This window comes from Podarcis filfolensis, assembly GCF_964270895.1.
Source record: "Podarcis filfolensis genome assembly, chromosome: 14".
Taxonomy (NCBI): domain Eukaryota; kingdom Metazoa; phylum Chordata; class Lepidosauria; order Squamata; family Lacertidae; genus Podarcis; species Podarcis filfolensis.
Window position 1 is genome coordinate 15,354,494 of NC_139616.1, and position 26,379 is coordinate 15,380,872.

At 44.0% G+C, this 26,379-nt stretch overlaps 1 protein-coding gene across 3 annotated transcripts in view; it reads left to right on the plus strand.

The window, feature by feature from the left end:
* Window positions 1-26,379, plus strand: part of ADAMTSL3 (ADAMTS like 3) — a 267,376-nt gene that overhangs the window by 219,081 nt on the left and 21,916 nt on the right. For all 3 annotated transcript variants that reach the window (XM_083586149.1, XM_083586151.1, XM_083586150.1), the window contains 3 exons: window positions 9,844-10,927; window positions 12,354-12,481; window positions 13,727-13,855. In XM_083586149.1, the coding sequence (XP_083442275.1) occupies window positions 9,844-10,927; window positions 12,354-12,481; window positions 13,727-13,855 (1,341 nt within the window). The remainder of the gene's footprint in view (window positions 1-9,843; window positions 10,928-12,353; window positions 12,482-13,726; window positions 13,856-26,379) is intronic.

Sequence of the window (26,379 nt, forward strand, 5' to 3'; positions counted from 1 at the left end):
TATATTTTATTTTTAATTTTATTTTTTGCATACAGTATTAATTGCATTCATCCATAACAATTTCACTATCTTTATAGGGGTTCTTCCAACTCCCGGATTTCCCACCACCCCTTCCCCAGTTTCCAATATTTATTTCTTCTCTTTTCTGCTGCTAAATACTTTTATCCAATCTATAAAATCTCCTTTTTCAATACCTTTTATCAAATTATATTACAGGTGCTAATCCAATCCTGCTAATGTTTTTAAATGTTTGCAATGCTCCTTCATATATTCTATAAAATTAACCCATTCATTTCTAATTTTTTTGTCTTCTTGATGTCTAATCTTCGTAGTCAATTTTGCCACTTTTGCATAGTCCATCAGCTTCAATATCCATTCTTCTTTCGTTGGGGTTCTTTCTTCCTTCCAACCCTGGGCATATATAACATTCTTGCTGCTGTTGTCGCATACATAAATAGGACCTTTTTTCCTTTCGGGGTCCCTTCCCCTATTATACCTAATGAAAAAGCCTCTAGTTTTTTAACAAAAGTTATTTTAAACATTTTTTTTATCTCATTATAAATTATTTCCTGGAAGGCTTTTGCTGACTTACAGGTCCACAGACAGCAACACATCTATACCTAGGTGGAGTCCAAATTGTCTGCACACATAAATATCTTTTCTATATTTGATCTTCCGTTTGCAGTGAGTCAGCATTTGAGGATATCTGGCTGCAGTCATGCAGTAGCAGCAGATTTCGGTCAATTTGATAACAGTGTTAACTTTTTTTTTTACTTTGCCCTCTGAAAGACAGCCTGAATTTGCATTTATGCACATAAATTAGCACATGCAAATTTTGTGCAAATTTGTGTGATGTCTCTCAAGGGCTTAGTAACGCTCCTGTTTCGGATGGCAGGCGGTGGGGACTCAGAAAGGTTTTTGGAGATGGGCAAGCTAGTAATTGTTCTCCAGTTCAGATCTGCACTTGAGCTGAATTTGGAGACTTTTACGAGCCCCTGAAGTTAATTTCCAAGCCTGGCTCAGCAGAACGTGGCTGCTGTTCTACTGAGTAGCCCAATCTTATATATATTTGCCCAGACCTGAGTCCTGCATTCCCAATTAAGTGTGCATAGGATTGCAGCCTTAGCATTGTAATTAGAGTGTTCCAGTGTGCATAGGAGACAGAAGATGCCTTTCTTTCTTTCTTTCTTTCTTTCTTTCTTTCTTTCTTTCTTTCTTTCTTTCTTCCCCTTGTTGCCAGAAGTCTTGAAAAGGGTGTCTGCACTTTGCTTTGTACGGTTGCTTTTGAAAGCGCCTGCAAGGGTGGTAAGTGTACATGTAAAATAATAACAAATTAGGCATCTGACTGGTCTTTTGTGCAAACAGATCCCGGCTACAGTCTTGAATGTGCTTGCTCTGGCAGCCGCAGAGCCCTGCTGAGGTCAGTGGGGCTCTGCCAGCATAAGCACATTTAGAATTGCAGCCACTGTGTCTGCTTGCGAAAAAAATCCTTAAGTGTCATTACCTTGCATATGTATATGTATAATTCCCCAAACTAAATCCATGTATTCCTTTCGTGCTTTAAAAGGAGGTGAGAGGGCTTTAATGTCAATGACTTAATATTAGAGAGAACTTGGCAAAAACTGTATTGTACACAAGCTTCGGGATCCAGGCCAAATCAGGAGGGGTTTTTGTTTTTTACTCCCCCATCTCCTCCATGCCATATCATCATCTCCTTTTGAGAGCTCCCGTAGTTTCAAAAGCACTTTGGCACCAAGTATGAACTCAGCAGGGAGCTGTAGCCAATCCAGGTGAAAGGAAGTGCTTTTTCACACAATGCCATCGTTCAGTGATGGAACTCAGTGCTGCAGGATGTGGTGGCGGCCACCTGCTTGAAGAAAGAAAGCGTAGAGAAAGTCATAGCAGCTGCTAGCTATGATGGCTCAATAAAGGTAAAGGGGACCCCTGACCATTAGGTCCAGTCGTGGCTGACTCTGGGGTTGCAGCGCTCATCTCGCTTTATTGGCCGAGGGAGCCGGCATACAGCTTCCGGGTCATGTGGCCAGCATGACTAAGCCGCTTCTGGTAAACCAGAGCTGTGCACGGAAACGCTGTTTACCTTCCCACTGGAGCGGTACCTATTTATCTACTTGCACTTTGACATGCTTTCAAACTGCTAGGCTGGCAGGAGCAGGGACCGAGCAACGGGAGCTCACCCCGTTGCGGGTATTCGAACCGCCGACCTACTGATCGGCAAGTCCTAGGCTCTGTGGTTTAACCCACAGCGCCACCCGCATCCCTTGATGATTGCTCAATAGAACCTCCTTATTCAGAATAATTTCGGTTACTGGGAATAAAACAGCCATGAGGGAGGGCTCTTGCCTACACGCCCTGCTTGTAGGCTTCTCAGCAGCATCCTAACTGACCACTGTTGAAAATAGATTGCCACCCCAGGTGTGGTGCAATAGGACTCTTGTATTAATATGAAGAGTGTACCTGCACAATGCATACACACTTTACATTTTAGATGTGTTCTTTAAAAAAAATTATGCATACATACATAAAGACACGAAGCATTTTACAGCAATCTGCTCTCTGCTTGTGGCGTAGTTTGCGTGGCGTGGGCTGACCTGTTTGATTGGTGAAAATTGCAATTTGGTGGGTGAGCAGGAATAAAGTTACAGGGCTCTGTCCAGCATTCTCTGTCTGCAAATGCAAGGGCTCTTGCACCATCGGACAGGTGAATTTTAATGTTGTGCAACAGAGGAACCTAATGCACTAGCTGTGCCAGCAGAAACTCGTTGCACATGGTAATATTGTGCAACGAAGTCGCCAGCAACCTGCTCTTGTGCAACAATACTCCTCCGGCACAAAATATCTTGCCAGCAAAACAAGCAGGCTGCTAAGTCACTTTAACTTAGCGCTACATTGGCTTCAACCCACAGAATTTAAGCAGAGGGTTTAACTATATGGCCTCTCAGAGCCCCTTACAGTATATGGGGAGGAGGGAGGGTTTTCTTTGAACCAATCACGGTTCAGAGGCCTTGTGCAGCTGCTTCGGTACTCACTGCCTGGAGACCTGAATTAAGAGACAGGTTGAAGACAGTTTCCTTGGATCAGGTGTGGGGCCCCAGTGCAGGCATCTCCTTGAGTTTAATTGCCTTCTGTGGCTGCTTGGCTACATGCCGTAACTCCGCATTAAAAACAAGGCACCAAACAAAATAGGAGCTAGCGTAATTATTGGTTCATACATAATATGAAACTTCTTTTCTTGGACTTCGTTGCCAGTTAACATGCCAAGATCCTGAGGTACAAAACACCACTTTAAATAAAGCTCCACGGACTTGAAGGAATGTCCTTGGCGCGGCATTTAATAAAATATTTTCGAGCTGCATATCTCTCTGAATTTAATTAATTGTGGATATTTGCGTGGCAGTGTGTCCAGCCTGCACATTGCTTGGTGGAGAATAACGCTAAAGAAACATGGTTAGCTCCTGCTATTGAAGGAAGGGAAGTAATATGGAGAAACAGAAATGAGGGTGGTTCGAAACATGTCATGTTAAAAGAAGGAAGCTTTGGGAAAACATTATCTTAATTCAGTTTCTTGAGCTGCTTATGGCAAGGGTTTATGTTCATCTCTATCTCAGAACCATGCTGCACAACCAGCAGAATCATGTGGGCAAGCTCTTGTTGGAATGTGACATCTCACCAGTAAGAGGTAGACTGCATGACTCTGCTGGTTGTGTGGCTCAGCTCTGGAATTAGGCTGTGAATGGAGAGACAGTGTGGTGTAGTGGTTAGAGTGTCAGACTAGGGCCTAGAAGGCCAGAGTTCAAATCCCCACTTGGCCATGAAACTCAAAGGCTGGCCTTTGGCCCAGAGAGCCAGTGTGGTGTAGTGGTTAAGAGCGGTGGACTCGTAATCTGGGGAACTGGGTTTGCTTCCCCGCTCCTCCACATGCAGCTGCTGGGTGACCTTGGGCTAGTCGCACTTCTCTGAAGTCTCTCAGCCTCACTCACCTCACAGAGTGTGTGTTGTGGGGGAGGAAGGGAAAGGAGAATGTTAGCCGCTTTGAGACTCCTTCGGGTAGTGATAAAGCGGGATATCAAATCCAAACTCTTCTTCTTCTTCTTCCCTGCTTCTCAGCTTAATCTACCTCACAGCATTGTTGTGGGGATACCACCTTGAGATCCTTAGATAAAAGGTGGAATATAAATGTAATATCTGTCTGTCTATCATTCATCCATTCATTCATCCATTCATTCTTGATGCTTGTATCCCAAGTTTCCTCCTACTGGAGCCCAAAGTGTCTAACAAACATGATAAAACAGTGAATTAAAGCAATTTAAAATTTTCAACAAAACGAAAAACAATACAGCAGACATTGAATGAGGTTGTATCCAATGGAGCGCTAAGTTAAAACTACTAAACTGTATGCTTGCATCCCTGAAAAGATGTTTCACCAACAAAACGTTGTGCAAAACAATGCATAAGCACGCTGCTGGTGACTTTGTTGCACAATAGATTGCTCAGTCTGCACTACGATATCCTGCTAGATCTTGCTGTGCTGTGTTGGATTCCCCTGTGGCGGAATATTAAAGCTAACTCGTCCTTGTGCTAGTGGGCAGTGAACCAACGGATGCAGCCTGGTGCTACAATTTCCAGAGTTCCCTGGGAAGAGGGATTGGTTGTTAAACCACTCTGAGAATTGTAACTCTGCGCTGGGGAAGAGGGGTCGCCTAACAACTTTCAGCACCCTTAACAAACTACAGTTCTCAGAATTCTTTGGGGTGCAGCCACAGCTGTTTTAAGTGGTACGATACTGCTTTAAATGTCGTAGTGCAGATGGCACAGAGAAAATCTTTTTTTACGATGCTCGCTCAGCCAGAAAACATATTGGATGACTTTGGACAAGTTGCTGTTCCTTAGCCTAACCTACCTGTTTGTAAGGATGAAGGACAAATCGCACCTTGAGCTCTTTGGCCAAGGGCTGGGGTATTTAAATAAAATAACAATGTCTTTTAAAACCAGTCTTTAAAACCACTTGAGTTGCTTACCTAGTCAGACCAGTCCTGAGTTATAGCTCTGTAAAATTCAGCAGAGTTACTGATCTGGTGTGCCAAGGATCTGTCCCATGACATCATTGCTACATGCCATTGTACTGTATTAATTCATTCCTCTGCAAAACCCCAGTGATTTGCCTATTGATTTGCATATATTTTTCCTGACTGTCAGCTTTCAGAGCGTTTCGCAAAGTTAAAAACAGGTAAAAGGACAGCACTGAAACAATAAAATAGAATAAGAACGAGCAAAACCAGATGGAAATCACTCAGTCATGTGTTGTTGTTTTTTTAAAAAAAACCCTGAAGAGCGGACAACCAACCAATCGAGGCCAAAGGCCTGGTGGAGTAAAACAGTCTTAACAGCCTGTCAAAATGCCTGTAGCTTAGTGGACACAAAGACCTCTAGGGGAAAGGAAGGCCATAGCTCAGTGGTAGAGCATCTGCCTGGCATGCAGGAAGTCCCAGGTTCGATCCCTGGCGTCTCCAGGTAGGGCTTGGAGAGAACCTTGTCTGAAACCCTGGAGAGGTGCTGCAAGTAGATAATGATGAGCCAGAGGGAACAATAAGTCTCACATCACAGTTATATTAAAGGGTAAAGGGACCCCTGACCATTAGGTGCAGTCGTGGCCGACTCTGGGGTTGCGGCGCTCATCTCGCTTTATTGGTCGAGGGAGCCGGCGTACATGTGGCCAGCATGACTAAGCCGCTTCTGGTGAACCAGAGCAGCGCACGGAAACACTGTTTACCTTCCTGCAGGAGTGGTACCTATTTATCTATTTGCACTTTGACGTGCTTTTGAACTGCTAGGTTGGCAGGAGCAGGGACCGAGCAACGGGAGCTCACCCCGTCATGGGGATTTGAACTGCCGACCTTCTGATCGGCAAGTCCTAGGCTCTGTGGTTTAATCCACAGTGCCACCCATGTCCCACTGTTATAGCTTAGTGGACACAAGGACCTCTAGGAGAAAGGAAGGGCCATAGCTTAGTGGAAGAGCATTAAAAACAAAACAAAAAAGCTCCCAAGTGCCTGGTCTTGATCCAGAGTTAGGGAAAGGGGGAGAAATGGATTCAGTTCAAATTTAAAGTCCAGCACACCCAATTCACAAACCATACACGAAAACTGAAACACAGCTATTCCTCAGAATTTGCACTTCTCCAAATCTTGGCAATGCACTTATCCAAGCAAGTAATATATACATTGAGGCATACACTAGGGTAGAGGAGATATTATGCATTAACAAAAGTAAAATACAAAAATGTGTTATATTAGGGGGGAAACTGCTTTACAAAGATACGTAAAAAAAAAAAATAATCACAAGCTGATGTGCAAATGTGGAGAAGTAAATTTAAGTTTAGAAAATGGGGAACCGGAATCTATCTGTTCGCCCGTCCCTATACAGAGCGCAGTTGCTGCGCTTCTTCCACTTTAAAGGGGAAAAAATGCACTTTGTGGAATTGGCAAAGTTAACAGCAAAAATAAGAGAACTTAATGTGAGTGTTTTGTGGAAGAATGGAAGCCTTTTTCGGACTATTTACAGAAGTATTATAGTATGTTGAGTTTGTGAGCAGAATTTAAACTATGAGCCACAGAAGAAATTAGAGGTATTGTGTATTGTGGTTTTAAGACAGAGAAGACAGGGTGTAGCAAGGGGGAGCAATTAAAAAACACCCGGGAAAACAGGGTGGGAAGTTGACAAAACAAAAGAAAAAATGTTGTGTATTGGAATGTATAGGTGAATTTTTTTAAAATTTAATGAAATATAACTGGAAAAAAGAGAGAAAATATACTCTGATGGAGAAAAGGCCTTTTTGCCCGAGCCCATGGAAGTTCTGCAGGGAAAGCTGGACAAAACTACCGTATTTTTTGTCCTATAAGACTCACTTTTTCCCTCCTTAAAAGTAAAGGGAAATGTGTGTGCGTCTTATGGAGCAAATGCAGGCTGCGCAGCTATCCCAGAAGCCAGAAGAGCAAGAGGGATCGCTGCTTTCACTGCGCAGCGATCCCTCTTGTTGTTCTGGCTTCTGAGATTCAGAATATTTTTTTTCTTGTTTTCCTCCTCCAAAAACTAGGTGCATCTTATGGTCTGGCACGTCTTATAGAGTGAAAAATACAGTACTTATCTGGTGTCAAGCTACCTGGTTCTACAACTCTGGAGTTACAACTGAGATTTTCTGTGTTCCCCATCACTGCCAACCACACCTCTGATGGCAGCGAGGAGCAAAGCACAGCCTCTTCCAAAGATGTTGAGAAGTGGTTGTTTTATGGGGCGTTACAACGCACCTGCCAACACAGAATATAGACCTAATACCTGTCCTTCTGCTTCCCAAATGGAATGTGTTTTTCTTTCTCTCATACAAGCCACCTGTGCAAATGCAGTAGGCCTACCGACTGACATGCCCTGCTTTGCCAAAGAGAAGAAATCCAGCCCATAAAATAAAGGGATGAAGGGTGGGAGGAGAATGACCGAGCAGCTTTGCCGTTTAGATGCTTTCATGCATATTCATAGCTATGTATCGCATTGATACTTGGTTTGGAATAGTTTGGAGTAAGCCCAAGACAGCTAAAACATGTTTTAATTTTTAAGTCACACTTGCTCTCCATGCATTCTGGACTTTTGGAAATGGGGACAACTTAAATGCTGGAGCATTTCCATTGAGACAAATATTTTGAACTGCATCGTTATTATGATAAAGTGCACTTTTTTCAATAAAGTCAGAACCCGAGGCAATTTATTTCTTGTGCAGAAATGAAACAGCTGACTGCGGCTTGATAAATACACAAGTCTTAAATCAGCTGTTGTCCTCATTGGCCATAACTGACCAGCCAAAACATTAATTCACTAGAGAGATTCCCAGTCAGTAGTGGGAATGCATGTGGAAATGTGGCAATAAATATAGCAGATGAGTGGATGAGGAAAAGTGAGTCCCAGTTTACTTTCCCAAATTGCTTTGCCTACCTTTGCATGCTTTGGCTCCTTGCTTCCCTCTTTGTCTCTCTGTCAGAGTGCTCATCTCTATCTTCCCACATTCTGAACTGTCCCCCACTTTCATTTCTGGCAGGTAACTGTGCTGGTTATTACTCATCACTGCATGCCCATGTTCATATTAGGTCCTTTATTTCCAAATCTGTTAAGCATGGAAAACTTGGTCTGAGTTGTGTTGGTTGCTGAGCATGCAAATAGGTCTGAGATGAAGGCAAGTATTTAATAGCTACTGATGTCACAGAACACACCAACGGCTTTATGAAATAGAGGGGAAAGGGGAAATTCTCAATTCAGAAGGCATGTGGGGGCACAGTGTTTCCTAATGTGCTTCCATGCTGTGGCTGCTGTTTTAAAACTCCCTGTATGGAGAAAGCTAGCTTTCTACAGATGTTACTGTTTTTTACCCAAATCACAGATGAATATACTAAGATCTTCATATAGTCCAGATGTGAACTGATATTTGAGTCTTATGCTGCAGTTCTTACTTAGAAGTAAGTCCCATGGAAATTAGTGAGACTTAATTCTAAGTACCGTATTTTTCCATCTATAGGGCGCCCCCATCTATAAGGCGACCCCTATTTTTTGAGCCCAAAATTAAGAAATAAATATTTTAAACGTCAAACAGTGAGGCAAGCTGTGTAATGGCGGCTGCTCCTGTCAGCCTGCCCTGGGTGCCATCTCTGGGTGCCATTGCAGGGGAGGGGTGGGTCATACCGCGGGGCCTCCATAGTCTGGCTGCCCCGTCCCACTCAGCCGCCCTACAGTTAGAAGAACTATCTTCCCACCCCTCATGTTTTTCTAGGGACGGGTGGCAACCCTAGACCCAAGGCACTCTACTGAAACATAGGATTCGCTGCCTCCCCTGATCTGTCGAAACGAAGGGGGAAGGGGGCAGGAGTTCGGGGGAGGCTCGGGAGTCGCGGGCGGGTGGCGCGCCGTTGCCCAGGAGGGGCGCAAGGCGTGCAGTTTCTCTGCTGGGCAAGGCATGGAGGGGGGAGATGACTTCGATCCCCTCGGCTAACTGGAGCGGTGGCGGAGCCGGGCAGCTGAGCATGAGGGAGAGTGTGTCCCCGACGGCCGGGAACTGTAGAAGTCAAATAAATGTTTTTCTGCTCCACTCTCAAACATCCAGGGGAGCGAACTGCACTCTGCCCCTTGGGCGTGTGCAGAATCTTCACTGCCTCTCTCCCCCAGCTGTAGGGCGGCTGAGTGGGAGGGGGCAGGCAGAGTCTGGAGGCCCCTCAGTGCACCCCTCCCCTGTGAGGAGCTGCAAATGCCAGAGCATGTATGGCAGCATGTACGGTATTTATTTGTATACAGTGGTACCTTGGGTTAAGTACTTAATTCGTTCTGGAGGTCCGTACTTAATCTGACACTGTTCTTAACCTGAAGACCACTTTAGCTAATGGGGCCTCCTGCTGCTGCCGCGCCGCCGGAGCACGATTTCTGTTCTCATCCTGAAGCAAAGTTCTTAACCCGAGGTACTATTTCTGGGTTAGCGGAGTCTGTAACCTGAAACGTCTGTAACCCGAGGTACCACTGTATTTAATTGCAACGTTCCGTGTATAAGACTACCCCCAATTTTAAACTTTAAGAATTTGGGGGGAAACCTCGTCTTATACACAGGAAAATGCGGTAAGTTTGCTGGGGATTAGGATATCGATCTACCAAGTTCAATATTCTGTTCAGACAAACAATGACTGGAAGCACTTCTGGGTAAATGAGGTTTGCAGAAATGAAACAAACATTGATGGGAAAGAAAGTGGTCAAATGTGTCGCCCCACCTCCACCCACCCCACTATGACTTTATCATTTCAGAGATGAAACCTAAACTTTTTGGGAAATATGCTTCCCTTGGACCACAGATCCTCAGCATCCACCGAGTCTACATACAAACGAGGCAAGAGAAGCGCATAAATTTTACCATTGGAAGCCGAGCTTACCTGCTTCCGAAAACATCTGTTGTCATTAAGTGCCCCGTCCGGAGGTTCCAAAAGTCGCTTATCCAATGGGAGAAAGACGGGCAGCACCTCCAGATCTCTAAGCGACTTGGCGTCACTAAATCGGGATCCCTCAAGGTCAACAGTCTTGAGGCTTCGGATATCGGGGTGTACAAGTGTATTGCAGGCTCAGCGCAGGAGACGTTTGTCCTTAAGCTCATCGGCACAGACAACAAGCTGATAGAACCGCCCGCTTTTGGTAAGCACACAGGTGAGAGCGGCAGCACAGAGCGCAACGAGGCCAACAGCTTTGGAGCGAAGTGGCACAAAATGAGTCAGATGTGGCAACTGTGGAGCCAGAAGAGTGAGCAGTATCTGGGCGACGGGCAGGTGAACGACCAGCCTTTTCTGCGACACCTGGAAACTCACACGAGAAATTCAGCGGAAGAACGTGGCTCTCGTGAATTCAAAAATAAGCGGCTGGAGGCAGTGGTTCTCCCCGGTGCTTACAGTATGGATACCGTACATTTCGAGGAGCTGATAAAGAATTTGAGTCACCTTGTCGAGGCTGGAGAGGTCAATGACGAATTGGCTTCCCAGCTCGTCTACCAGTTGATTGCCGAGTTGTCCAAACCACCACATTCTGCTTCTGATATTCAGAAGGAGCCTCAAGGCAAAAGGCCGCCTTTCAGGAAACCTGGCAAATCTGCAGATGTGCCTGATAATCTCAGCACAAAACCCCAAGGCAATGCATCGACGATGAGCCAAAAAGCTCCAGTTATTGTGAGGCGCAAAGAAGGGGCCAAGATTCTTTGGAACAGAACGGAAACCGTACATATTGGGAGTACGGTCTTTTTGACAAAGGACACCCGCGTTATACATTTGCTTTGTGAAACTGTCGGTGTTAGCAACCCTAAGTATACATGGACGAAAGATGGAATGGAGTTAAAGTCCTTTGAGAAGTAAGTAAAAGGGAATCCATGCTTTTGGTGGTTTTTCTCAGTGAGTCATGTGATATCACTGTCAAATAATTACAGTATAAAAAAGGAATCAGCTCTGAAAATCCCTCCTCCTTACTCATTTTACTGCATTAGCATTCATTTTGGGCATCAGAGTCTGTTGAGAAGGTAGCCATCGACATTTTCAAAATTAGAGTCCACTGCAAACCCAGCTGTGTTAATGGCACACGGCTAAATACAGTAGGAATGGGAGATTAATTTGACCTATTGTTTACTCAACAGAGTATGATATTCATGAACCTCAGAATTGTGAAGAAATGGAAACCTAGTTGGTGCTTTTTGGCCGATGTAGAGTTAGAAAAGAGAAGCTCAGGAAGATTTACCTGTAGGGGAACAGGATACACACAGAAAGCAACGCATGTGTTCTCCTTGAGCTTGATGCTATAGAATTGGCTTGATACTAGTAAAGGTAAAGGGACCCCTGACCATTAGGTCCAGTCATGACTGACTCTGGGGTTGCAGCGCTCATCTTGCTTTATTGGCCAAGGGAGCTGGTATACAGCTTCCGGGTCATGTGGCCAGCATGACTAAGCCGCTTCTGGCAAACCAGAGCAGCGCACGGAAACGCCGTTTACCTTCCCCCTGGAGCAGTACCTATTTATCTACTTGCACTTTGACGTGCTTTCGAACTGCTAGGTTGGCAGGAGCTGGGACCGAGCAACGGGAACTCACCCCGTTGCGGGGATTCGAACCGCCAACCTTCTGATTGGCAAGTCCTAGGCTCTGTGGTTTAACCCACAACGCCACCCGCGTCCCATGGCTTGATACTAGTCTGCCTCATACTTTCTGCATCATGCCAAAGGCCTATCTAGCTCAGCATCCTGTTTCCCACAGTAGGCAACTAGATGCCTATGGGAAGCCCACAATGCAGACTTGCCCTACTGTTGTTCTCCAATGACTTAAGGATGTAAAGAGGCATCGTTTTCCATTCTGCCGTGCCTTTATTTCATGCAGCACTGTTTCTATTCTGCTGCAGTTCATCTTCCATCGAAAACTATGTCGCTCATCTCACTCCCCGCTGCAGCAAAATTACATAACTTACGTGTAACTAGCAACGTAAGTTATGTTGTCATTACCTTATCCCACCCCGTGATCAATTTCATATTGGTTGAAGACAGAAAACAACCACAACCGGATTGATTTCCGTTTTGATGCTTGGAGAAATAAGTGAACCTCAGCAATATGATTGTTTGTTGGAATTCTCTGATGCGCCCCTACTAATGACCTGGGCAAACCATGAGCTAGGTATAAACTCCCAGAATGACCTGGGAGTTCGGCTTAGTGTGAAATGCAAAGCAGGCCAGTGTTGAACGAAATGAATTTTGCTTGTCTCTAGTTAAATCTTGTCTACTCCTTAAACCTTCTGCAGAGTTGTTTTGGAAGACAGTGGGAAAATCCAAATTTTGAACCCCACCAGGAAAGAAATGGGTGTGTATCGCTGCATGGTGGAGAATGACTTTGGTTCTGACACAGAATCCTCTGCTCTGTTTTATTCAGGTAGCATTTAATTTAATTGCTTTCCCACTTTCTTTACCATGAACAATTGTCCCATTTCTTTTTCTGTTTCCCCTCCCAAACAACATGTATTTATTTGTTTATTTGTTTTTATTTCATGCAAAAGGCCGGGTGGAGATGTTTTTATTCTCTTGGACATTTGAACAGAACTAATGGTCTGACGTTTTTGGTCATTGATTTTTGGTGATTTATATGGGCATTTTTAATGTTGTTGGTGATATATATATATCCTGCCATATATATCCTGCCCTTCCTTCCAACAGAGCCCCGGACAACAAACACCAGAAGGTTAAAAACAATTCAATTTAAAACAAAACAAAACAAAACATGCTTAAAGTGTTTCAAAACATTTTAAAATCCAACTCCAAACATTTCAAAGCATTTAAAATATATAAAAACATTTTTAAACTTTCCATATATTTCTTTTATTTTAATGTGTTTCCACAGTATATTTGCATGTTATTGTCCCTGTTAATTGTTTTGGAACTCCTCTAGCCATGTGAAATGATACAAAAATTGAATGATGTAAAAAACTAGCTCACAGGGGCCAGAACAGGTACCGGTAAGTGGAGTTTACTTGGATAGGTAAACACGACTGCTGAGAGAGGTAACTGATGGGGACTAACAAGTAAGAGGTAATGAAGAAATGGTAGTAATGAGGAAGAGCAAAGTAAGACATGGGCAACTCCCACCAGTGTAGAGCTCCCATCTGCATAAAGGTAAAGGTACCCCTGGCTGTTAGGTCCAGTCGTGGATGACTCTGGGGTTGCACGCTCATCTCACTCTATAGGCCAAGGGAGCTGGTGTTTGTCCACAGACAGCTTCCGGGTCATGTGGCCCCATGACTAAGCTGCTTCTGGTGAAAGCAGAGCAGCGCATGGAAACACCGTTTACCTTCCCGTCGGAGCGGTACCTATTTATCTACTTTCACTTGACGTGCTTTCGAACTGCTAGGTGGGCAGGAGCAGGGACCGAGCAACGGGAGCTCACCCCATCGCGGGGATTCAAACCGCCGACCTTCTGATCAGCAAGCCCTAGGCTCTGTGGTTTAGACCACAGTGCCACCCGCGTCCCCAACACCCACCAGTGTAGAGCTCCCATCTGCATAGCCCCTCCCTTATTACATTGTTTCTTGGTCACACCTGAGTGTGACTTAAGAGTCCGAATTCTCAGACTAGTTAATGATTGTTTCTTCTCGCTCCCCTCACTCAATCCTGTCTTTTGCAGAGGCTCCCACCATATTGTTTTCTGTAACAAACATCACAAATTTTGAGCTTCGGAACTTTTCTGCAACTGTTGGAGGTACAATTCTGGCAAGAACAGGAGCGAGCGTTACACTGCAATGTCCAGTAAAAGGTAAGGAGAAAAATAAGCACCAAAACTATTACCACCACCTTCTTTTCCTCCCCATAATGCTGTGCTGAAAAGTTCATCTGAAGTCTTGGAGAGTATTTTAAAGAAAAGGGGAAATATGTTACTAGTAAAAAGCAACAGAACATTAATCGTGGAGCATGTATTTTTATTAGGCATGTCGCCCTTATGCACCCTGTTCCTTTCCAATCCCATCCACTAAAATCTCTCTCTGTCTCTCTCTCAGACTCACACATACACACACACATACAAACTTGTTTCCATAAGACAATCTGTGGCTAACCACGTTGTTTAACAGCCCCTAGAGCTGCAGAAGATCTTAAAAGTATTGGCTTCACAGCCAGCTGTTTTGTTTCTCAGGAACTCAGCTTCCCAGCTCTCCTCCTCTGTCTGCACAGTGTCCCCCCCCAACCCATTCATGCTTTTTGAGGCTCTGGTTTGTCCAGATGGCAACGAACTGCCATAATGGATACTGCCCATTCTTTTACCCATCTTGAGAGTTCTGCAAGGACTCCCAGTTGAAGAATATGCCTGTGGTTTGTAGCCAACAAGATGCAAGTAAGGAGACAAAAAGTATTAGGCTTATTACCGAATTGGTCCGCATATAAGCCGCACCCACAAATAAGCGTGATTTCTGTTCTCATCCTGAAGCAAAGTTCTTAACCCGAGGTACTATTTCTGGGTTAGTGGAGTCTGTAACCTGAAGCGTCTGTAACCTGAAGCGTCTGTAACCCGAGGTAGGTAAAGGTAAAGGGACCCCTGACCATTAGGTCCAGTCGTGGCTGACTCTGGGGTTGCGGCGTTCATCTTGCTTTATTGGCCGAGGGAGCCAGCGTACAGCTTCCGGGTCATGTGGCCAGCATGACTAAGCTGCTTCTGGCGAACCAGAGCAGCGCACAGAAATGCCGTTTACCTTCCCGCCGGAGCAGTACCTATTTATCTACTTGCACTTTGATGTGCTTTCGAACTGCTAGGTGGGCAGGAGCTGGGACCGAGCAACGGGAGCTCACCCCGTCAAGGGGATTCGAACCGCCAACCTTCTGATCAGCAAGCCCTAGGCTCTGTGGTTTAACCCACAGCGTCACCTGCGTCCCTTGTACCCGAGGTACCATTGTACAATGAAGGGGGGGACAAAAAAACTTTAAAAGAACATTCAACCCAATGGAACATATGATACACCATGACCCAATGATGGACCACTAGCCAACCAACTCCTGGGCAAACAGGTGGGTTTAAAGGAGGTGCCAGATATTGGTCCACAGTCATGGCCTTATTTCCTTCGATTCTCCAGAGGGGTCCAAAGTTGGAAGGACTGGGGGAACTCGGAGCCTAGATCCAGCTGCCTGAGCCTTCTGCTTGGGGGTCAATGCAGGGGTGGGCTAGACACTTGGCAGCTGCCTGAAGTTGCCCAGGTGCCCTGGGCCTGGCAGAGAGAGTGTTCCTGGAGCCCAGAGCCCATTGGCTCCAGTCCTTGGCCAGGCTCTGACCTCACAACCAGCTGTGGAATCCTGGGGAATGTTTTGTTTCCTAGGAGGCCAGGTGAGTTTCTTGAAAGCTGAAAGCCCAGTCAGTTGGAGCAGTTAGCAGCCAGAAAGCAGCCATTCTTCTGTTCTTGTGTTGAAAGCGATTCAGATGGATTGACCAACTTTCTGGAGCTTTCCAGTTTTCCAGACTTGTTGCATAAAGTGCCGCTGGTTGCGCAGAAGGTAAAGTCATGGGAAAGAGGGGAGACATCCTGAAGATTCATGCCCAGTTTTTAAAGATGCTCGTTGGACCAAGGACCTTGGTTATTTCACCTTTCTAAATCCCATGCTGGGTGTTACATGAGCCAGCAACTTTCCCAGCGAGTTTTCTGATGAATTTTATGAGGTTCCTTTTTTTTGTCACCATCCAAACTGAAACAAGATTACCATTCCCCCCCATCCCAAATATCCAGGAGAATACTCCCCCACCCCCAATTTCACCACCCACAAATAGGATGAGGAATTCTGGGAGGTCATTTTTCACTCAACCCTACAATACACACACCAGGGCTCCCACTTTGCACCCTTGGGTGCTTTCTTCCTCAGCTACATTTCCAGGGTCTTGAATTAGTTTCCCAAGTCCCATCAGCCCCAGACAGCAGGTCCGTGGGGCAGGGAGAGGGAGAGGAGGGGAGTTGGAGTCCCGTAACAACATCTGGAGCACACCTGGTTTGGGCAGACTTGATGTAGAAAACATCAGGGTAATTCAGCATTGTAACACTGGGTGACTGGCCAGGGGGTTTTCCTGGCCCTGATCAGGAGTAGCCGGAATGAGCCACTTGCTGTCCTATGTGGAAAGTGGAGCAAAGAACCTTGAGCCCATTGAATTATCATCATCCTTGCTATGATTAATTACATTTATTAACTGCTTTTCCCAAAGAGCCTGAAAAGAGCCTCCAGAGATTTTAAACGCAAAAATGCCATAGAAGCAGACAGCAAAATACACATGGTCCTCAAAGTGTTCATCCATCGGTGATGTGACAGGAGAAATACATGCCTTCTTCCTTCCCCTGTTCAAACATTGAACCCCAGGAGAGACCCCAGATCAAATCATGGAGCTGGAGACTTGAGACCCCTGCTTGTCTCCTCTTCCGCAGAAGAGTCAGGGTCTCCGACCTGACACCCAAGGCGGACCCCTCCCTCCCCTCCCAGCTGGAAGAAGACTTCCACTATGATGAGGGCCTGTGGAGAGCCAAGGAAATAAGTAACTATACAGCCTTTAGAAGGCATCTATATAGGGTGTTTTTTATGTTTAGTGTTTTATTGTGTATTTATATATGGTGGATGCCGGCAAGACTGGCTGGGGCAAACCAGACAGATGGGCAGGGGAAGAAGAAGAAGAAGAAGACGAAGAAGAAGATGAAGACGAAGAAGAAGAAGAAGAAGAAGAAGAAGAAGAAGAAGAAGAAGAAGAAGAAGAAGAAGAAGAAGCTGCTGCTGCTGCTAATGGAATAGGATGCCCCTATTTTCATGGAGGAAATATTGGAGGGTATATGAGGAAGCCAATCTGGTCTGTATCCTGTTCTCACAGTGACCAGCCAGACCCCCAGTGATCAACCAGATACTGCAAGCAGGGCCTAAGCACAATAACACTCTCCCCTCCTGTCATTATTCAGAAACTTACTGCCTCTGACAGTCGAGGTAGAACATATGCATCAGGTTTAGCAGCCATTGATACATGGGGCCTAAGTGAGCCGGCCGTTAACCAGGCAGAACTTCATTGATTTCCACCCCCACCCCATCCTCCAAACAGGAGATTGCCAAAGGCTGCCTCTGTTACCAGGGCAACCAGGAAGTGATGGAGGCATAGTAGGGGTAGGCCTTGGAACCTAGATAGAGCCCTGGGGACCTGAGCAAAGGACTTGGCCTGTCTCCCCTCATCCTCAAACATCACACAAGCACACAAAAAATGTCTAGTTGCCAACTGTTGGGATAGGCCAGCTCTCTGCGTCGTGCTTAATCAAAGTCAGCAAGTGTGCGTACAAACCCATTTCTTACTCATATACTTGGAAAGGACCAGAGCTCCGAACGATTGAAAACAAATTGTTAAAACGAGTCGGCAGTGCCATTTCCATTTCCATTACTTTGGCGGGACACACACACACACACACACACTTTTCCTTGCACTGCTACCAGAAAAAAGGGGGAGAGGGGAGGGAGAGAAAGTCTACATCTAGAAGACCAAAAATAACGATAGAAATATATGGATGCAAATAGTTCTACAAATAGCTTTTAAAAATAGTGGCGCCAGACCGACGGATATTGGGACATGCAGCTCGGTTGTTCCCCGTCCGTACCAAGGGTATTGCTGTGGTGAAGTCATGTTTTCCAGCTCTAGTTTGGCAACCATTTGTACAGGAGCAACCTGCACCTCACATTCAACTGCCTTAAGTCACACAGTCAGTGTTAAAATATTGTTAGTGTTCTCGGCCTTAGTCTTCTTAGTATCATTTTGCCTTTGGCACAAAGGGCTTTCTGCTTGAGAATGTTTTTAATAGCTGAGTATGCTATTTGAGGGCTTCATTATATAAAAACTGGCTGGCGCTGCCCCTCATTCTGCTTCCCTTTCTTTTTTTATTTAAAAAGTTTTTGTTTAATTTCAGTTCTGATATCTGGGGAAGTAAAATCCAGATTAATCTGTTAAGATAAAAGCAGCCTTCTCTTTTGACCAGAAATGACTGTAATTTCATGCATCACCCAGATTATTCCTATAAACCCAGATTATTCCAATATGGGATATTTTTGGAAACATGGAGCAGGGGGAAATGGTAGCAGAAAACGGCTTTTGTCCTCTTACCATGGGCCATGTTGCTAAAAGGTTGTTGGGAGTTGTAGTCCAGCTGCACAGCTTACATACCCAAATTTAACAACGCTCCCAGTTCACAAGCTTCCTAAATGTTTTGTGCCTTTAAAATAATTGTTAAGTCAGCTCTAATCATGCCTCTTTTGGCCACTTTGAAGGGAGATTCCTCAGTGTATGAAATAAATTGTGACAACTGAAGAATTACTGCTGAAAGCAAACAAGGGGCGGGGAAATTGCTGGAAAGACTGTTTTCCCAACAGATTTGGGCGCTGTTCATTTTTAATACACAAGCTGTGATTCTTGCACTGGCAAAGGTTCCCCACTCCCATCAGCAATTAAGCATTTGCTTGGCATGTGCACAGTGTTTACTGTAGAGACCACTTGTGTCATTTATTTATTACAATTGTGCTCTGCCCTTTCTCCGAGGAGCTCAGAGTGGTTTACATAGGATTATCATTACAACAGCCTAGTTGTTAAGGCTTGCTTATACTGGTAACTTCCAAGAGCTATGGACAACACTGAGTATGTTCTGATCAATGAACAAGATAAAAATTAATTAATGAGCAAGGTAGAATCAAACCTTATGCCAGCCCATTCAACAGCTTGCCTTCCCAGCATTCGGCGACTAATTCCTGAAATATTCAGTTAACCACGATTACCATTCAGTCCCAACTGCAGTTACAGTGGTACCTCTGGTTACGTACTTAATTCATTCCGGAGGTCTGTTCTTAACCTGAAACTGTTCTTAACCTGAAGCAGCACTTTAGCTAATGGGAAAGGGCTAGTAGCACAGCACCGAGGTGGACAGATACACTGCCCATAGCTGTCAACCTTCCCTTTTTTTGCAGGAAATTCCCTTATTCCAGCGCCGTTTCCCACTGCTATCCCGGATTGTTAGATATCCCATAGACTGTCCCCGGGACAGGTGAGGCTGCTGATCCCTTACAGTGGTACCTCAGGTTAAGTACTTAATTCGTTCTGGAGGTCCGTTCTTAACCTGAAACTGTTCTTAACCTGAAGCACCACTTTAGCTAATGGGGCCTCCTGCTGCCGCCATGCCGCCGGAGCACGATTTCAGTTCTCATCCTGAAGCAAAGTTCTTAACCTGAAGCACTATTTCTGGGTTAGTGGAGTCTGTAACCTGAAGCGTATGTAACCTGAAGTGTATGTAACCGGAGGTACCACTGTATTTTCAAATCTGAAAGTTGACAGCTATGACACTGCCCCAAGTGAGTTTTCTCATCTTGGTGCTCTGTAGGCATGTTCAGATGCTCACACTTAATGTGTGGGAGAGGGGGGTCATGCCTGCCCCCCCAATGTCCCCCTGGTGCTTGCCATGCCTCCTTCAGTTCCTGTCGAGGGGGGCAGCACTGGTTAAGAGCAGTGGGCTCGTAATCTGGTGAACTGGGTTCGATTCCCTGCTTCTTCACATGCAGCTGCTGGGTGACCTTGGACCAGTCACACTTCTTTGAAGTCTCTCAGCCCCACTCACCTCACAGAGTGTTTGTTGTGGGGGAGGAAGGGAAAGGAGATTGTTAGCCGCTTTGAGACTCCTTCGGGTAGTGATAAAGCGGGATATCAAATCCAAACTCCTCTTCTTCCTTCTCCCCCACCCCACTCTCTGAGCATCCATATAGTCAGGCGGACCTTTGATCACAGCTCCTATCATTCTGCCAAGTGGTGATGAGGAGAACTTGCCACACATCAGCTACAGATGTTTGGTTTAATTATCTCTCCCCCACATCGTTTATTGAACTGGACATGGGAGGAACGGCGGACTTTCACAACAGCACCCCCTGCTGTTCATTTGCTAAGATTACTGATTTCAAATGAATGCTTTGTTTTGAAGAAATAGGTGTACCTTTACTGTCTGGGAAACAGCTGCAACCTTCCATCTCATAAACTCACCCATGATCAACTAAATAATTTCTTACAAAGCCATTCATGCCCCAAAATGTTCCACCTAATGTGGGGCTTTTTCCTCAAGATTTTTTTTTAAATTATTATTAATGCATTGAAATGAAAAAAATCCCTTATAGTTTACAATAAAGGCTTGCTACTAATTATAGTAAGCACTCTTTAAGTGACCTGTGGCCATAACAGATAAAATAAACAGTAAACATGCTTCAATGACACTCAAAATAAATCTTAAGAGATCTCTCGTTCTATCACTGAATCCAAATGCTTTGTAGTCTCTCTCACTCTGTGTGTGTGTGTGTGTGTGTGTGATTAAAAAAATCCATGAGTGTTCTTTTCTTTTTTTACAATTGCTGTTCGAATTGGAGGTGTGGGAAAATCTAAACTCTGAAGTAGAGAGTGAAACTAGAAAGCTAGAGTGAGAAGCTTTAAACTGAAATAATTGTTTTGGTTTCTTCACCTCAAAAAGGATATTGTAGAATTGGAAAAGGTTCGGAAAAGGGGCGTCTAAATGATAAAGGGGGAGGAGTAACTCCACTATGAAGAAAGGTTACAGCATTTGGAACTTTTTAGTTTAGAGAAAATGCAAGTAGGAGGTAAAATGATAGATAGTTGTTGTTGGTTATTGGTTGTGCTTTTATTAGTTTTGCCCTGTTGAGCGAGCTTTCTTTCTTTCTTTCTTTCTTTCTTTCTTTCTTTCTTTCTTTCTTTCTTTTTGAAATCTCAATGCAAAAAAATTTATTTTTGAGCTTTTTTTTAATTCCAGACATATGGCAACCCTACATTGGCCTGATCCAACAGCCATTTCTTACGTTCTTAACGTGGAAAATTGGAATTATATTATAATGCATTATAATATATTATATGATAATGTATGGTATGCCACCTACTGGTCAAAAAAGGGGGAAATACATTAATATTCAATTGTGCACATAACTCCTCTAAACATCTTTTGAGTTCTCAGACACTGACATTTCATGAACGTTTCCCAGATTTCACTTCTGCTTCTCCTGATTTTAGACCATAATCCACAAAGATTCCTTCCCACAGAAACCAACTTGTTTACTTTCAGGACCTTCTGTATATACTACCTTCTTCTATTTAGTATGAGCAATATATTTCCATGAGAAGAATATCAGGTCAGGCTTCCAAAAAATAAGTGCAGTTAAAGACCAAATATAGGCTTTTACAAAATAATATTCTCTCTGTTGATACCACTGGTTCTGACTTGGCTTGAAGTTGCTCCTGGATAGGGAAAGTATAAAACATTATATAAAACCCTACAAACATCTACAGTTGTTTTTTTTTCAGGGGGTAGTGAAGTCAAAGCTTTAAGAATAATTAGTAAGCCTAAAAATGTTCAGTGTGTAATATTTTACTGTGCTTTTACTCTTGGAGGAAATTTGTTTTCAAACACCATTCCTTTTATAGGCTCCCTGCAATACACGTTTCTGGAGGAAATAAAAGCAGGTTTCTGTCTGCATGCAGCCTCTGTGCTTTTTCTTTTCTTTTTTCTGTTTGCATTTTTAAGGTAGAAAATCTTTTTTCAAGGTAGAGCTGTGAGACTCCAGTTCTGCACACACTTACGGGTTAGCAAGTCCTGATGAAATCAATGGGACTTACGTCTGAGTAGACCTGTGCAGGACTGCAGTCTATCAGTCGACATGTAATGAAAACAAAGGAAAACTTCAAGTAGGAATGTATAGAACCAAGAAATGTCGTTACGCACTTTGATATTTATTAGCAAATAATATCTGCATTAACAATACAAATTAAATTTGCTTCAAAGTAGGGCACTTGGCTGGTTGCCCCCACTCTTTTCTGTCCAGGGTCAGGGTTTTATCTATTATGAACCCTGCTGTCAAGATTGTGGGGGTAAGGAAAACCATTAAATCTCAGTACTGAGTGTGCAGTTGCCAACCGCACAAGGAAAAACTATCCTGGCTGGCTTTTTTTGTTTTACTCTGGGCTAGTTGTCAGAATGTCTTTGTGGCATTTGCCCGTTCATTTAGAAAATGTTTGAACAGGGGGGAGAGATAGGGTTAAAAATATAGACCAATAGGAAAGCCGGAGGCGGAGCCTACCTGTGTATAAAAGGGCTTAGCCCGAGGTTTGAGTTAGTTGTTGTTGGGAGTTGTTGGTGGGTAGTTGGTTGGTTTTAGTGGGTTGGCTGGTTGGGAAAGGCAGTTGGAGAAGCAGTTGGTAGGCAGTTGGTAATAGAGAGACAGGGCAGTGGGTTCTTGAGTGAGGGGAGGTAGATGAGATAGAGAGAGGAAAATAAGACTAAGAAAGTAAAGAGCAACAATGTTTGGAATGCCGTAAAAGTTTGTTTGTGTCTGAAATAAAATACACTCTCCTTTACTAATTGAGAACCTGACTGAGGCTGAAGTGATTTTACCGGGGAGGACCTGGTTGGTGGCAGCGGATAAGTGGTGTATGGGTCAATAGTCCGTGAGACGACCGGGGGCTCCGTACGAACGCCACAGTCTTGTTCAGAAGTCTCTCCTCTGGCATGCGGATTGGCCCAAAAGGAAGGAAAGAAAGGTCAAGAGAACAAGCAGCCACAACAATGGAATGGGAAGTGGCTCTGAGGGCATCTTATTCAGCTCTGCACAGCTATTTCTATCCCAGTTTTCCTCAAATGAGTTCAAGGGGACGTGCAGAGTTCTCCCCCCTCCCCTTCTAATTTGATCCTCACAGCTATGTGAGGTAAGTTAGACTAAGAGACAGTGACTGGCTCAAGATTCACCAGATTTGAGCTCCATGACCAGGAGTGAGTGAATCTGCCAGTTTTTTTATTCTCCCGATTTCTTAGTTTATACAGTCTTAAGTTTGGCTCTCCAGATTTCCACATTGGGGTGGTTTTTTTGGGGGGTGGGGGGAGATTTCCACTTCACTGAATTTTGCAATGCAAGCCTAGTAATGTATCTAAAAATGCATATACTGGGGTAAAGCATGCATAGAAATGCATATGATGGTGTAATGTAACATACAAAAATGCATTAGATGGGGGGGTTCTTTTGCAAAAAGATGTATCTATTAAACAAATTGGTATACAAACGTGTAAGGAGAAATTTGGTCTAAAATTCTGGTGAATTATTTTTTTTCCAAAAATTTTTTTTATTACATTTTCACAATTATAACAAATATACAACATAACAAAAGAGAAAAACAAAAACAGAAAAGCATACCAAAAAACCCCCAATGCAATACAATACTAAAAAAGAAAAAAACAAGACCAAGACCACAACAGTAAAAGACATAATCTTAATCCCTTATCCCTTGAGAACCAAATTTTATTTACATTGTTATTGACTTCCTCAAATCCCTCCCTTCTGAATTTCCTTGTATCTGCATGTAACAGCTTTCCAGTATCATTCTTAAACAAAAATATTTCCAACTATTATCTACTTTATTGACTTTTCTTACTGTTCTAAATCCCATTTATATAATTAAATCCTAATTTAATCCTAGGCCTATTTGGTACTTTCAAGTGATTTCTAATTTTTAAAATTCTGGTGAATTTTTAATGAGCTATTATTATTATTATCATCATCGTCGTTGTCATTGCAAACTGGTGTGAAAATTTAGAGAACTGACAATAAGACTGGAAAGATTAAGATCGAAGAGAAACCAAAACTCACAGGGTTTCCCACCCCTACTTGTACTTCCAGCATCTTGCAGACTTCTGGTCTGCTCTCACCCCAGTTATTATTTCATGGAAAAAAGAGCCTTTCTTGGTTTCTCCCCCACTTGGCAACTCTCTGCTGTGTGGCAGATTCATTTGCTTTCATCATTACTGTAGGAAACCTCACAGGAGAAATGAACAAAACCCAGTCGGCTGATGGTCTAGTTCAGTAGGCAGCAGTAAATGCAAACAATATCTCACATAGTTAGCAGTAAACGGGCGTTGTGGTTTCAAAGCTAAATTGCACTTCTGTGGAACAGGCACTCTGAAAAGCAAATCATCAGATGGGAGAGTGGAGGGGTTAAGGTAGAGACATGTCTAGCAAATTTGATCTGGGGCAGTATGGAAGAAAAGATGGCTTAATACTGGCTGCATTTACAATGGGAAATTTTGATTCGAAATTTAATTTCAAGTTTTTCAGAGGTAATCCTAGAATCAAGGTGGAAACAGACATTGGAGAGGAAGCAGAACTATTCAGATATACCATGGCGGTTTTATCCAATGTAGTGCTAAGCTTCTTAATGGTATACTTCCACTGGCAAAATGTTTTGTGCCAGTGGAACGTTGTTGTGCGTGAGAATGCATAAGTAGGTTGCAGGCAACTTTGTTGCATGATAGACTGTGCAATCTGTTGTGCAACCCATTCACACTAGTGCAGCTGCTTCATTCCTCTGCTGCACAGCAATAAAATTCACCTATCTGCTAGCATAAGAGCCTTCGCTCCAGGGCACAGAGAATATTGGGTACAGCCCTAAGAGTTGTACGTGCTTGAAAATGTGCACCCTAATTATCATATAATGTTAACAAATAGGGTGGCAACAACTTGTCACAAAAAAAGGAGGACCCTGCAAGAGGACCAAAAAAAGGACACAAATTTGCATTAAAATTGCATGTTGATTTATAAGTGCAGATTTAGAAATAATTACTATACTTTAATCTCACCTTAGTCCAAAAAGCTTTGGATTATGGTGCTGGAGGAGACTCTTGAGAGTCCCATGGACTGCAAGAAGATCAAACCTCTCCATTCTGAAGGAAATCTGCCCTGAGTGCTCACTGGAAGGACAGATCCTGAAGCTGAGGCTCCAATACTTTGGCCACCTCATGAGGAGAGAAGACTCCCTGGAAAAGACCCTGATGTTGGGAAAGATGGAGGGCACAAGGAGAAGGGGACGACAGAGGATGAGATGGCTGGACAGTGTTCTCGAAGCTACCAGCATGAGTTTGACCCAACTGCGGGAGGCAGTGGAAGACAGGAGTGCCTGGCGTGCTCTGGTCCATGGGGTCACGAAGAGTCGGACACGACTAAACGACTAAACAACAAAAAAGTGCAAAAAGCAGCGTGCAGGCAATCTGTGTCCACTCTGCTTTCTAGGTGCCTTCTGTGGACTGGCGACTTCAAGGCTCTTGTTGCTGCTCCCATCTTCCTTGTGGTAACTGGACTTGGACTAGCCAGCTAAGAATTATGTCAAAACATTTGGGAAGTGTGAAAGCTGGTGGATAACTAACTTCTAGTCCAGGAAGTGCACAGCAGGTCAGCTGTTGCTAGAACCCCCAAATTTCAGATCCTTCAAGCATCCCTTCTCCTCACCCCAAACCCAAAGGACACCCTCTGAAGATGTTCTTATGGCACTAGTAGGCTCATACAGAGAAAGTTGAAGAGCCTTAATGCCAGTCCTTTGAACTGCACCCGGGAAGGGATCAAGTAAATGTATTTTCAGGATTGGGGTCCAAGACTGTTATGCTGACCAGCTGCTGAGTACATACTGCTCCCCCCCAAAGCATCTTGGGAGCTGTAGTTTACCCACCACAGAGCTGTAATTCCCATCACCCTTAAACTACAGGTTTCTTTGAGGGAGGTCACGTGCTTTAAATGTGTGGTGTGTATGTACCCAAAGTCGCTGGACATAAAGGTATAAAATCTGTAACAGGCTTGCAGCGTTTATTGTGCTGTTGATTCTTGTCTTTTTGTCTAAGGCACTTAGCTGTGGCTTTATGTGTCTTGCTTCCTTGGCCTGTGTGTAGTGTGAGCAGCACTTCCTGAGCCACTTTGGAAAATGCAGCATGTATAAGGCATTTTAACTCTTGACTGAGAAAGTTATGAGCGGGTGCCAGAACACTGGCCGAAAGTATTTGGGCTGCAACCACAAAAGAGGTTCAGGCCTGAAACAAAATCTCTTCTTAATTTCAAGAGGTCTTCTCCGAATAGGGCTAAGCTTCTTTCTCAGCAACATTTATACTACCTGCCATTTAAATCACTTGTCCATTTAAATAATTCGTTGACTTATTTTTCTTTAAAAGAAAAAAAACCCACAGAAACATAGAAAACAGATTTTAGAGTTGAAGACAGTAATTGCTTAAGTTAACTTGTTTGGCAACCCTGTTAGAGTTGATCGCTTCTCTGATGGCTTTTTTTGATAGACACTTTTATTTTCCATAAAAATAGCAAGCTCCAAAAGAAGAAGAAGTCTGGTTTACATTATACTGAGAAGCAAACCTGAGGTGTGGACAGAAAAGTGCTAAGCTTCTGACTTAGATGCTAAACTTCCTCTCTCAAGGATCATGGAGAAATTGCCCCAAA